Source organism: Pleurodeles waltl, chromosome 8, assembly GCF_031143425.1.
Source record: "Pleurodeles waltl isolate 20211129_DDA chromosome 8, aPleWal1.hap1.20221129, whole genome shotgun sequence".
In the NCBI taxonomy this organism is placed as follows: Eukaryota; Metazoa; Chordata; class Amphibia; order Caudata; family Salamandridae; genus Pleurodeles; species Pleurodeles waltl.
This window is the reverse complement of record NC_090447.1, coordinates 1,245,888,889-1,245,903,085: the sequence shown is the minus strand read 5'-3', so window position 1 is coordinate 1,245,903,085 and position 14,197 is coordinate 1,245,888,889. Positions and strand designations below refer to the sequence as shown.

The window sequence follows — 14,197 nt, the reverse complement described above, 5'->3', positions numbered from 1 at the left end:
ACGCAGCACGAATAAACAGCGTGTGTTCCTCCTCCACCTCTCTGCCTGCAGCACTTATTTATCGCGGAATGTCACTGCCCTTGGAAAAGGAGGCGCTGCCATTTTACAACGTCACCGTTCTCAACTTTTTCCCCCAAACTAATTTCATTTTCTTCAAATTACAAAAGAATGTCTCTAAAGGAACTGATACTTGGTACAACTGCGAATCCACAAATTCCCAGACTAAAATCTTGTGAAATAAAGGACAAAAGCAAAACATAACTTGCAAAACACACAGTTAATCCCTCGATGTGAACTGAACACACCCTGTCTTTTCTTGGGGGCCAGATCAACAAAAATTAGTTTCCAATATGTGTATTCGCAGGTCTCAGAAAACACACATTACAAAGTGAATTTGAGTGTGCACTTGTGTGAGATTGTTGCGGAACGATACACTCGCCCTCACCATGGACCTGATGCAGGGCTCAGATATGCCAGGATGCACGGCAGAGAGGGGACACACCTGTCCATTGGCCACTGTCGTACACCAACACTCACGTGATGTCTGGTCACTGGTGGCCATCTATTAATTCGTTTCTACCCCTGAGTTAGAAGTAGAAATTGGCCTTCCCAGTGAGGATCTTTTATGACCCGGATGGGTAACGTGGTCCCTGAATCTTGTGAGTAGAAGGGGGTGGCAGCTGATGTGAACATAGAGCGATACATTACAGAGGGCCTCATTTACAATGTAATGGTGTGACATATACCTAAATATCCAGGTCTGATTCCAAAGGTATTACTTTTGAATAGCAGTTTCTTCATGAAGGTCAATTCACCAGCGGAAGTGACATCACACGCCATTTGACCTTTACGTTTATTCACACACACACACACACACGCGCGCGCTTAAACATACACGCACGATGCCACATACGCTCTCTCTCACATAAATGTGTTCTCGTGCACACATGCACCCAACATACATTTAAAAGCACTCGCTACTTACCTCAGCTTCTGGGGAGGTTCACATTCCATCTAATTGGACTCCGTTTTTTATTGTAATAATAGTGATTATTATTATTGACTATTAGTGTAAAAAATGCATTGAAAAAAGAAATTGGAGCCCCCAACCGATGTCTATTAGGGCGAGCTGCCCCTTTGTTCCTTGCACTGATTTTGCCGCCTCTGAGGCCAGGCAGGGGTCGCAAATGCAGTGCCAAAGGTCGCAAGGGGCAAGCTAGGGGTCGTAGGTGCGACCCCTAAATGACCTCCATGAGTTTCTTATTTCAGACTTAGGTGTGAATTACTGATTTATTTAGAATAGCAAGATCGGACACTGAGGTGGGGACTCTCCTTATATGAGCCAACCCTCAAATGCCTTTCCTGCTCTGTCAGTAACAACCCTTATAATTACACTTCATTTCTAGCACTTTCATCATTTTGACCATTTTAAGTGTGCAGAGGGCAACGTCTTCGCTCTCGGTGCTCGACTCCACATCTACCAATCATAATCGTCTCCTCAGGCTTCAGAGAAATAAAAAAGCACTGTCAAAGCCAATAAGTCTGACAATGGATAGCTAGCAGAATGGTTCTATTTTTTATCATTTTAATTGCAAGCATATGCCACAAAAACTAAAAGTAAAACTGAATGCAGCGGCCTTTTGTGTCCTTACATTTAAACAAAAAAGATCACATTTTATTTGAGTACAACAGTACAGGTGCCTCCTAGCATGCAGTTGAAAAGAACAGGTATCGCCATCGTTTTTTAATGTTAATGGACAGCACAGGAAAATACGTTTTTTATCTGCAGAAAGAAAAGGTATTATTGGCTTCGTTTTCGTTTCAAAACAAAAGAACTAAAGACTAAAGAAAAAGCATTTGCAAAGTAAAGTATTGCTCCAGTAGCCTCATCTCTAAAGTGCACTTGTTTTTAGGTAAATGTGTACACGTGTTCAGACAAAATGCAGTCACCCACAGTACAAGAGAGCCATCGACTGAAGTGTGCTGACCCGGTGCCCTCTGCTGTGTGTTGTTCTGGCTGGAAGAAAAATTTGAATAATAGTCGACTTGACCAGTGGATGAAGAGGCCTGACCCAAAGCCCCTCTATGTGTGTACATAGGTAAGTACTTTTCATCCATTCATTTCTTTTTATTACATAAAGCTGAAAACAGATTTAAAGCTGTCCCTAGTCCAGTTTTAATTGACAGCAAGAGTGAGAGTAGTTATCAGAATGATTTTCTTTAGTTTGGCAGAGGGAGGATTCCCCTTTGCATAGAAGGTGGATGTGTATATTGTGCAAGGGCAGAATGTCATCACTTACATCACGTAAGCCAATCGATAGAGTGAGCTGTCCCTGTACCTATATCAGGAGAGGCTCGCAGGGCTTTGAAAGGAAAGGGTGTCGCGTGCAGGGGATGGTGAGAGGCGTGATTAATTTAATAAAAAAAATACACTTATCTTCAGTCACCGTTGCCTCCACCATATCACCACTCCTCTCCTGCAGGTTGCAGGCACATGCTCCCAGCCTGCCCTGCAGCCAATCCTGACGCTGCTCAGAGCAGCATTAGGATTGGCTGGGAGCTCCCAGTCAAGGCGCTCCCAGGAAGACAGGGAGCTTGTGCATGCTGTCTCCAGCCCGGCAACACAGTACCAGGCTGGAGAGAGCACAGTGTGCATGTGTGTTTGGCCGGCCCAAGACGGCTGTTCAAACAAACATGCGCACTGAGGGGAGTGCTCTGTGCACTCCCCTCCATGGCTGTCATCCCCAAAGCCCTGCTCCGTTTACTACAAAATGTAGTAAAAGGTTTCAGCTGCTGCTGGCGGGGAGGCGACGCTCCTCCGCCATAGAGCCACCGCTAACATATATGCTGTAGTGTGTGGAAGAAAAATGCAGACCTATGGAATAAGTAAGCTTACTGAAATCCTTTGTAAGTAAGTAGGTAGGTATATTATGTATTCTTATTGAAAATAAAGAGCCTTAGCTAATTCCAGAAATAAAAGGTGATGAAATAACACATAGCCATATACGGATGACCTTATAAATAAATTTATGTGTTTGTCAAAGTCCTTTACAAACAAACTACACTCTTCTGAACCAAATACATGAATTCATGCAATATAAGCTAATATTTTTCTAAGTGGAAAGAGAATTAACAAAGCACTGAGTTCTAGAAATAATTTAAGGATGCAATGACTGGAGAAAGCCCAGGGGCCATAAGTCATATTTTCAGAGAATGGTGTCCAAACAATCAACCTCTAGCATCTCCTTCCAATCAGAGCCCCTTTGTTATGTCTGACCCGTCTTCTAAGAGAGTAGAGCGTTTTGATTTTTCGCGTAATCAGTCCTGCAAACGGGGGTTTGTGGCATTACATAATATCCTTCCTGAAATCAGAGCTGCATCTAGGCTGGGCATCCTTCACACATCACCGGTTCCTGCACCTTACGACAAAACCATTTTCCTAACTGCCTTGGAAACAATCTCTGAGAACAAACACAGTGCAACTGTGCTTCGTATTCCCCGGCAGGGCCGGCTTTACTCCATGAAATGTGCCTGGTCTTCAAAATTAATTATTCAGCTCTAAGAACACCGGCTTTATTTTTATATAGAACTCCAGCTGTCACAAAGTTGACGTATCAAAGTGATGTAGCTTCTGTCAACAAATCGGTTGTAAATAAGCCCTGCAAATAAAAGATGCCACTTATAGCCAATTTAGTGATAAGCAATTTACTGACCTCACAGGGATAAGGGGCTGAGTCGACCTTCAGATCCCTGGGCACCCATCTCAGCAGATGTTAGCAACTGCCGTGAACATTTAACTCTCAAGTACTTTCTAATTTATTGTGAAACTAGTACCCACCTGTACTTAGTTCATCAACTCTTTCAGTAATACTGACTTCAGCCATTTATCCGACCTTAACAGTAGCACTAAGAAGCCCTTTTCTGGTGAATGTTGCGCTTAAACTAAACATCAACATGAGCAATTGAGTCAGCTCTGCTGAGATGCAAATTAGCAATTTACACTTTCCCATAGAGCTCAGCAGCAAAGCCTAACTCATTGAGCGAGTTCAGAACCGAACAGGATTTAATGCTAGTATCCCTGGCTTACAGCCTTAGTTCCTACTCACATTGGCCATGGTCGTTTGTATCATCCATCGGCAATCAAAAGCAGTTTGTAAAGAAAAGGAGTTGCAGAGGCAGCACTCTGACAGTGGTAAACTGACCAATCACAAAGTTTCAGAGTGAAATGAAATGGGTACAGCATCACCAGGATGCTGATTTCGATGGACATGTATGGGATATTTGACCCGGCTCACTGTAGAGACTTCAGGGGGTTAGTCCACGAGAGATGGATTCATGCCAGATTTTTAGGATGTCTGTCTGGGATAAATGTATATACAATCTATGTAAACTGGAATTATAGAAAGTAGTTAGCCTGACATGAATCCAGCCCTTGTGTTTCAATGGCTGACACAATCAGGCAATGGTTAAACATCAAAGAAAGAAGCAGAAGGATACAGAAAATGAAACTCTCTTGAGAACTGTGATGGAAGAAACAAACTCTTACAGCCAGACCAACAAATCTGAGAGACATATCCTTTGCGAGAACATCAAAATGGGTTGATGCACAATGCATCGTCAAAGCCATGATTTTACACGTCTATAAAGATTGGTTTGAAAAAATAATCAACCAGGCACTTGCATTTCTCAGGGTGGAGGGTTAGCATGGTGGCTTTGTAGCTGAGTGATTGATTAGTCAACCTTTAGCAGTGGAGGCCACAGTTCTATTTCTGACTCATTTGCTTCACAGACCAGTTATGGAAAAGGTATGCAAAAAAAAGCAATGCATGATTCAACCATTACGACAATCCCAAACTGCAGGTCTGAGCCACATCATAATATGTTTGAATCAATTGAGTTCTTAAATTCTTGCAAGTCATCACCAGGTGATATACCTACCTTACAGCCAAAAATAATCAATGTTGCCTTTCCTAGGAGTTTGATTTATTCAGTTTTTTCATTGCTATTTATTGATTTTTCAGTTGCTTCAATTTGCTTTGGTAGTACACTGGAATTATACTTCAAGCATTCAGACAGGGTAAAAAGTGTGCAACTGTATTATTAAGGCATGCATCAAAGGAAATACACATTAGACATCACATCTGCAATCATTCAATGCCACCTATTAAAACTATGTTGATGAAACCCATTTTATTTGAAAAATGGTTGGCCAACAAGACCTCTACAACTCAAAACTTGACAAATGACTTTGTGCCATACACACATGGGTGGCGAGTAACCACATAAGACAGAGATCATGGCCTAAGCCTGTTGGTAAAAAATACCAGCCTGCCACCATATGGCCCACGTACATCATGGTCCCTTCAACAACATCAAGCAAAGACAGAAACCTAGGGGTAAGTATGTATTTAGAGCTATCCATGTTATCACAAGCCAACAAACACAAAGATTGCCTTCTACAAAATTGTCCATACCTACAAGCCACCCTCTCACTCATAATTTCCAAGTTTGCTTATGCCAAAAGGCTATGCCTTGATGCACTCAGGTTCATCATATGCACTATAGAGCTAATACAAAATGCTGTCACAAGACTCCTTCTCCACCTTCACCCAATAGAATGCAGGAGTCCAGTACTGCAATTGCTCTTCCTACAACTAGAAGAGCAATGTTCCAGGCACTCTGCATTGTCCACAGAGCTTCCCGAGGAATAGGACCGCTATACTTAACATGTTCAATTCAAGAAATGCAATAAAAAAAGGATACTGCATTCCAAGCTTGCACCACATTTCATTATACCAACTTACCATCAGAAATCCATAGAAGGCACTGCTTCCTCAGGCCAAGCTGCCAAGCTCTGGCACGCACTACCAGCCAAGCTTCAAAGCATCGAGGAGCATACACACTTTAAAAGATAGTTGAGAACATGGCTATTTCCTAGATAATTACATCATCCCACAACCTTGAGACAGAACCTGAAAAGATAATTGCACCTTCAAGTTACAGTTCACAACCCACAGATATGGTTGGCCTATGGGTAAGCCTGGGTATTATAGAGTAATGTCAATTCATATATAACACTTCCAGCCCTCACTAATACCATAGCACTCATGGGTCAGCACTATAGGTTAATCCTCCTACACTCACAAATCACACATCTGCTATGAGTCTTGTCCATCACCCAGTACAGCACCACCCAATAAACCAGCCATAAACAACTCAACATACATGGAATAAGTAAGGAGATCTGTCACTTACTGCTGGCCAAGCAGAGGACTCTAATGTAGTCCACCCCAGCAGGTCCTAACTAGCCACACCCTACGACCTCTTCATTACATCTCACAATGACATTCAGATGATAGTAAAATAGAATCTCAGCAGACCAAAAACTCGGAACAAAATATCAGGTTGGAGACCCAGTGCAGTAACTAGCTAAGTATCCTACGATCATAAGAAATACTATCACCCACACACCCTGCAGGGCGTAGATTGCTGTCCAAGTAGGCAAGTGCTTCGGTGCCCCCCATAGGGGTACTAAGCACTGTAGAATTGCTACAATGCAATACTTTTCGCTACATATGTTGTGATGAAGGCAAATTATAAGGAACATTCTTCTGTATTTTTATCTATGTATTTTGACATTTTAACCCAGATACAAATGTGATCTCAGCACTATAGGAAATCCTGAGGCTTCTTGGGAAAGAAAACCATACATTTGGAAAATACTGTTACTGCAAATTATATCCACTGGTAGGTCATGATTTTCTCACAAAGTGGAAGCGCAGGAATGTATTTTTATTTAACACTGTTCTTTCTACCTCTCAGAGTAAAATAGCTTTTGTAAAACTAATGAAATGTTTCATTCAGAAGAAATTAAATAAACCCGTACATTTTTTGTTATAAAAGGAGTGACTCTTTTATTTTGCAGATTCAGTTATGTTTTAAAACGTGTGCTCGGTTTCTAGTTTATTCTGTGTTCACATCATAGAAAGTCTAACGACACCTCATTCCATCAAAAACTGCTTCGCAGAGTATCACTGAACAGAGCATATTTGTAATGTATATTTCTAAACTGGGTGACAGCTATAACTCAAGACAAAAGCCCTTAAAAAGAAAGGAAAACTGCTTCATAATCTTCTAATTTCTGAATGTGCCCTCTTGAAATAATGATTGCTTTTAGAGCAGTCTCTGGAGTAAACACGTCTTCCCCTCTATTTGAATGGAATTTAAACACAAGAATGTGGTTCCTGCTGGTGACTGAAAACTGGCATATAGTCCGACTGGCGATATAAACACCATTTGCCCCAAATTAACAGTCTTTGATGTTTATGAACCAAAGGACCAGTCAATATTTGCAAATTGCAGGCTATGTCCACACCATGTGCAACATTTTAGTAACTTTTGATATGTATGAGTTAGAGACACTTTTCCGATGAAATCTGCTGCTTATGGAGAAGCTGCTGTATTTCGTATTAATGTGGAAAATCCATTAGTGCATGGACAATTCTGTGGTTGCAGAATTGCTGAATATCGGTGACTAAATTTGTAATCCTGTAAATCTCAACCTGTCCACACCTAATCACGCACCACTCTTGATTCATCTACGCAATGTCTGTGCAATTTTTTTTTTTTTCCTCATGATCAACCTACACTCTTGTTCTAGCTTTGAGTCTCCTAATCAGATTTAAGCATACATACATTGCATCTTTTTCCCCCAAGCGAATTGCGAAAAAGCTTGGCAAATCACAACCTTCATGCCAGTAAAAAGAACAATCTCAATTTGGCTGTAATATGCAGAAGTGAATCAGGACGGCAAACTGGAAATGAACAGGTGTTTTTACGTCCTAGGAATGATGCAATAGGGTTTGGTGTGCACAAGACATTAAAAAGAAAAAAAATGTTTGGTACTAGGGGCCTAATTTACAGTTTGGCAGAAGGGATACTTCGTCACAAATGAAACGGATATGCCGTCCACATTAATACAAGTGCTTTGTGTCCTAAAGCACTTGCAGTGCGGCAAATCGGATATCCGTCACGTTTGTGACTAGCAACCTGTTCCCCAAACTCTTAATCAGGCCCATACTTGCATAGAGTTTGACTGACAGAAACCGGTAATCCCTGCAAACAAAATAAAAAAGACCAACATATTTATGCTACAAAATATTAAGGTGCTTATTAGCAGAAATTTCACAGAAAACAAGTTTTCAAAACATTTTAAGAAAAAACGCCGAATTTCAATTCACCCATGAACTGTTTATAACCAGTATATGTGCTCCCTGGAACCACGTACAACTGCCTCATACAGATTATGTGCGCACGTCAATCTTATTTCCTCTTTAGTGGAAGAAACAGGAGTTAATGTGGAACTCTTGTTTCATACTAAATCATCTAAACCGAGAGATACTGTCCGTGTGATTATAGCTGTTCCATTCCAGATAAAACTCTGAGACCATAATTGTCTTACTTTTGCCTAGACATTGTTCACAATGAATAGCAGAGCAGAGAACACGTTATAGTATGACCTCAAAATCCAATTGAATTCCACGAAACTTTCCTCGCAAGCGCTAAACCAATATTTAATTTAATTATTCGGTATTGATTAAATCCAAAGTTATATATACTCACGACTTCCAGCGTTCAAGCATATAAACATTTAAACAGACAACGGAAGCCTCACAAAGATTCCATTGGCGCCAACTGGATTTGTTGCTATATAAGCACACATATATACTCTAAAGTATAAACAGCCTTCCGAGATGAATGCAATTCAGTTTTTCAGGCATCTCAACATAGGTCGGTTTATGGTGAAACACATTCAAATCCCATTGGGGTTCACTAAGCCTTTCATCCTGCTAAGGCTGATAAATTGATTACCAGGGCATGAGCTGACAGTAACGCTTTCTTTTACAGAGCCAAATTGAATCAATACTGATTGCAGATGCAAGCACTTTAGACACGATTTTTACTGTAAAGTTAGCTCTTCTTGAGTACTCCATTTACTGATGTTCAGTCTGATTTCAACACCTGTATCCCTGTCAGTAATTTACTTGCCCAAGATCACACTGTTTATATTCAAAATAAAACAATAGGGAAGCGAACTCAGGACTGCTAGTTTGCAAAGACGGCAATGTAGCCCCGCGTCACAACTCCTCTTCCACCCAGATCTCCACCCACGAGACCACCTCTGTCTCCTCATACTCCGTATTGAGCAGGTCATGCCCTATATCCCTGTACATTAAAGGGGACCCGCAGACTGCACGGAACTCACCTTGCTGGATTTTGGCCAAGAGCTGGCGGCGGGCCAGTATCCTGCTCATCCGGTAGGCTGAGAGCCTCCTCGTCTTCTCGAAGCGGACGCACATGTCCTGGCCCTCAGGTGTCACTGTCTTCACGCAAATGCAGCCCTGGACAGGAAGCGCGGGCCCCTCCATCAGCATCCTCACCTCCTGTGCGGCCGACTGCGGGCTCCACACAGTCGCCAGAGCAAGGAAGAGACCCGGGGCGCGCTGAGAAGAGCCAGCGCATTAAAACAGAAACTAGGAGTGCCAAGAGCTACAGCACATATCATTCCAACCGCCTCACGTGACGCCCAAGGCCCAATCAGAGCTCGAGAAAGGAAGGGCGCGCGGACAGGCTGCCCGGCGTAGTTAGTTGGAGCAAAGTCTCCTTAGGCATTCCTAATCCCACAGTGTGAAGGCGCATGTACATGCTAATAGCATACCTCGCAGCTGACTAAGCATCAAAGGCTACCCCTGCAGGGAACACGGGCAGGCCCTGAAGCGCCCATTTCAGGAAGTAATGCAGCAGACAGAACATTTTTCACTGACTGCCCTCACAGTATATCGTCACCTACGGATAACGTCACTAGGGCGGGAGTGCCTGGCTACGGTCTGGTCTTTTATTGAACCAATCAATGTATTGTGTGAGTTATAAATAGTGCCACTGGAATTATGTGGTAGGGGATGACTGAATTACGTGGAAGGGTTGAGGAAATTATGCAGCAAGAAAAGGCAAATTACGCAGTGTAATGCGGCACGTTTTGTGATAGTATTGCATCATTTTTTTTATAGAGAGTAACACTCTCTGGACAAATGTTTCACATCGTTACTAACAGTTTCACACCCTGATACAGCAGCAAGCAACAGAAAGGGTACCAGTCAACCTTTGCAAGGGTCTCCCACTCTGCAGCAACATGTGTTGCCACATTTTCTGTAACTTTGGATCCGTTTGCGCTAGAAACAATTGTTTTCAATTAAAACCTGCAGATTATGCAGTAGATGAAGGATTATGTGGCAAATGTGGCAAATCTAGAGTAAGATGGAAAACACAGGTGCTGCAAAATTGCATAATTCCAGTGGCTTTGGTAACAATCTTGGCTCAGTTCAACTGAACAATTACATTCATACATCTGCTAACAAATTGTTAAAAGGAAAGTCCAGGCGTGGTATCCCACCTTTCCCAGAGACAAATACCAGCCATTGTTCACTTTTTGAGTCTGCACATTATTCTTAAGTAGAACACTGTAGAAAATATTTGCATTCATTTTTAACATTGCTTTACTGTCTTGATTTACTTTATTTAACAGTCTGGCATCAATAAGGCAATTATAGAACACATTTAAAGTGCTTTCTTATGTTTACCATCTACAGTATGCAGTGATAAGGGGAAAAACTACCCCCTTTAGGACATTTTCCTAATTTTTTATTTTAAGGTGTTGCTAATTTTTATTCTAGCCAGGATATTAAAATACCGGTCATGACAGTAAAAAAAGATCCAGGTGCCAAGGCTACCAGTCACTTTCAGTTATTTGGAACCCTCCCTGAAGGGGCAGGTTTATGCCTGGCCAGCACTGCAATTGCCTTCTAATGAAAACACTGCATACTAAAATGTGAAGTGCAGAGGGCCTGAAGGCAAAATCTATTTAAAGTAGTCTGGGCAAGTACTTCTGACTCAAAAATTAACACAGAACGGTGACTGAAGCAGATTGTGCTAATGTAAATGGAATGTGGTATGTAACACTGATCATTAATTTTTGATTTTGTTTGGATACAGCATGCAGCATTTTATTTTGGCATAAACTCTTTTGTGTATAGTTTTTGTCTGCAGATATTAATGTCTACAGAATTCCATTTACGTTTCGCAGTCTGCCTCAACAGCCCCACACCAACACAGCTTATTTTCTGTTCTTAAAACTGTGTCTTTTCGTGGGCCACAGGAGGGAGGTGATGGTAGAGCAGTGCTGGGAATCGTGGACGTCTGGAAGGGAGGGGGGAGTCATTAAGGCTGGTGTCATGAGATGGGGGTAGGTTTACTATCCCTACTTCAGAGTAAGTGATATTGGAGAAAGTGTTGGAACTGAAGGGGTTACATTTACTATTTCAATTCTAATGCAAGCTTCACTGGGGAAAGTATTGGACATTGAAAGAGTTAGATTTAATATTCCTAATCCAATCCAAAGTACATTAGGTAAGGTGTTGTACTTTAATACGGGCGGATTTAGTATTCTCCCACCAATCTAAGCTCAATGGGAAAAGTGTTGAATATGGAAGGGGTTAGATTTACTAGTTCCACTCCAACTTAAGCAACACTGGGGAAAGTGTTGGACTTTAATAGGAATAGATTTACTATTCCTACTCCAATCTAAGCTACATTGGGTGAAGCATGAAACTTTAATAAGGGTAGATTTACTCTTCCCACTCCAATCCAAGAGGTTGAATGTTGAGGGGGATAGATTTGCTGTTCCCACTAAGGTACACGGGGGAAAGATTTGGATGTTACGGGGTTCTAATCTACACCGCACTGGCGAAAGGGTTGGACTTTAATGGGGTAAATTTAATTATAAGAACACCAAAAATAATATAAACTTTTGTTTCAAATTTTAAAATAAATAAAAACACAGAAAAATAAAATAAAAATGCATTTCTTTTACAAAAGTATTACATTCATCATACAATTTATTTAAAATATAGTTTTGTACATTTTATTTTTTTCAAACTATTGTTATTAACTATATAGCTTTAAAATATTGAAACTTCAAAACAATACCTAAAAACGAACTTTACTTTAAATGATATTTCCCTACAATATAAAAAATTCTAAGATATGTAAAATTAAAAAAATAAAAATTGTTAAAAAAACATCAAAATCTAAATTAAAATAGGTTATACAAATAACATATAATCTTATAAATAAAACAAATGTGTGATATAAAATATTCGTAAAATAATTCTTCCAAATATTGAACAATTTGAATGGTATTAAGCTCTTCATAAACATTAAATATTAAAAAATGAGTTACTTTCAAAACAAATAACAATGTAGTATGTAAAGAAAACTAATACATTGCTGCTAAAATTGTAAAAAAAAAAAAAAAAGCACTCCCCACTCTTTTCCCCAATAATCCTACATCCTGCCCTTAAAACATAATACATTAACACACAAAAACATAAAAAACAATTATGTTTAAAATAAAATAAATTATTTTTCATCAGAACTAAAAATAATATATGTTTTATAAACAAAACTACCCATTACATACCCCTAAAAAACAACATTCATATCCTAAAATATTTAAACAGTTTAATTAAAAAAATAACATTTACAATAATACAGAGAAAACAATGTCACATACATCTATATTATATACAATGATATTTATAACAACAATATTAAATACAACACTAAAAAACAATATACTTACTTTTGATATTCCAAGTGACAATATTTTGGATATCACAACATAGAGGCAAGAATATTATTTGAAAACTTTATTTTCATCACAATAAAACAGTACACACAATCATATCGTACATGTGGAATCAGTATTTCTTTGGCACAATGAGCACTGTAAAGCTGCCAAAGCTATTTGCCATGGCTCCACCTTACTGTGAAGCATGAGTTTCTAATCATTTGCCATGATAATCCCTAATGAGAGTGTATGGTCATCTAGGGTCTGACTGCAGATTGGAGATATTATGTTATGTTTGTGGCAATTGGGTGTGGAAGGGTCTGCCATCAATATGACCTTGTAATATCAGCCATCTGGTTGCCTGCCACTACTCCAAGTTTTGCATTACATTGTGATATGCATTTGCTTTGTATTATGGTCAGTGTCTAGTTTGGTGTTGGACATATGTTAGAAGTCATAACTGATTACTTATGCACAGATTTAAATTGGCATTATTCCCACCAGTGAAACAAATTCTAAATGTGGTGCTGTTGGCTTTGTAACACACTGAGCTGTGTTAAAACTGGGTGTGGTGTTTTGTCAAAAGTGTTGCTAACATCTTCTGTGAGCCTATTATTTTCTCCCTCATGCATTCCTGTGTTTGGTGAAAAGGCTTCCACAGTGGATTCTGCAATTGGTGTATTTGGGGTGTGTGGTGACTTGGTGTGTAAATCACCCTAAAAGCTGAGTATATGGCACAATTGTGCTGTGTTCAATTATGGAATTTGTTGTGCTAAATACTTTGCATGTCATATCTCGTTGATAGCTGCTGTCGATGATGACTGAGTTTCTGGCATTCTGAGCAGTGCTAACAATTGGTAATATGTTCTGTTTAACATTTTGTGCTGGGATATTGGCTGCCATCTGGGAATTGCTTAACGCTTTTTACAATTACAAATTCATTTTGATGACATTCAGATCTAACTTTGCCTGGGGAACAGGAACAACAACACAAAAATCATGAGGGTAAGAGGTATGATCAAGAACATTAAAAAATCTGATGGCCTCATATTCAGGGAGCAGCCAATATACCAGTACAAAATGTAAAGAACCTGAAACTAATATTCAGTTAGGATCTCTCCTTCACAGAAGAGATAAATGTCATGGGTAAAACTCTAATTTCTAATCTATGATCCTCGAGAAACTACAACCTCCAATCCTTTGGTGGATAGAGATTAAATTTCCTTGAAAATTCTTAGCTGTAAGAGTCACTTTTAAGCTGCTTACACGTGTACTGGTGTTCTCTTGATTCACCGATTGTAATGCAAACTACACAATCATACAAAAAATGAAAGATCTTAGGTTTAACATCAGCAGAAAATGTGACAGCTAAATGAGAGTAGGAATAAGGATGAAGGTAAATCTTTCACATTGCAGGGCTGTAGACCCTAGAGCCTATTTGTCACACACCAAAGAGCCATAAAAAAGCCTCTTTGCATGAAATAACTAATTTAAAAATTACTCTCTTCAAGG

The 14,197-nt window shown here is 39.9% G+C and overlaps 1 protein-coding gene across 3 annotated transcripts in view; it reads right to left on the bottom strand.

Annotated features, from left to right (window-relative positions):
• STARD13 (StAR related lipid transfer domain containing 13) overlaps positions 1-14,197 on the bottom strand; it is a 769,773-nt gene that overhangs the window by 298,302 nt on the left and 457,274 nt on the right. Inside the window, exon 1 of one of the 3 annotated variants that reach the window (XM_069205552.1) lies at positions 9,266-9,532. The exons of the other annotated variants lie outside the window; for them this stretch is intronic. Within the exon in view, the coding sequence (XP_069061653.1) occupies positions 9,266-9,434 (169 nt within the window). The 5' untranslated portion in view covers positions 9,435-9,532. Of the gene's footprint in view, positions 1-9,265; positions 9,533-14,197 lie in introns of those variants that run through there. 3 annotated transcript variants of the gene reach the window in all.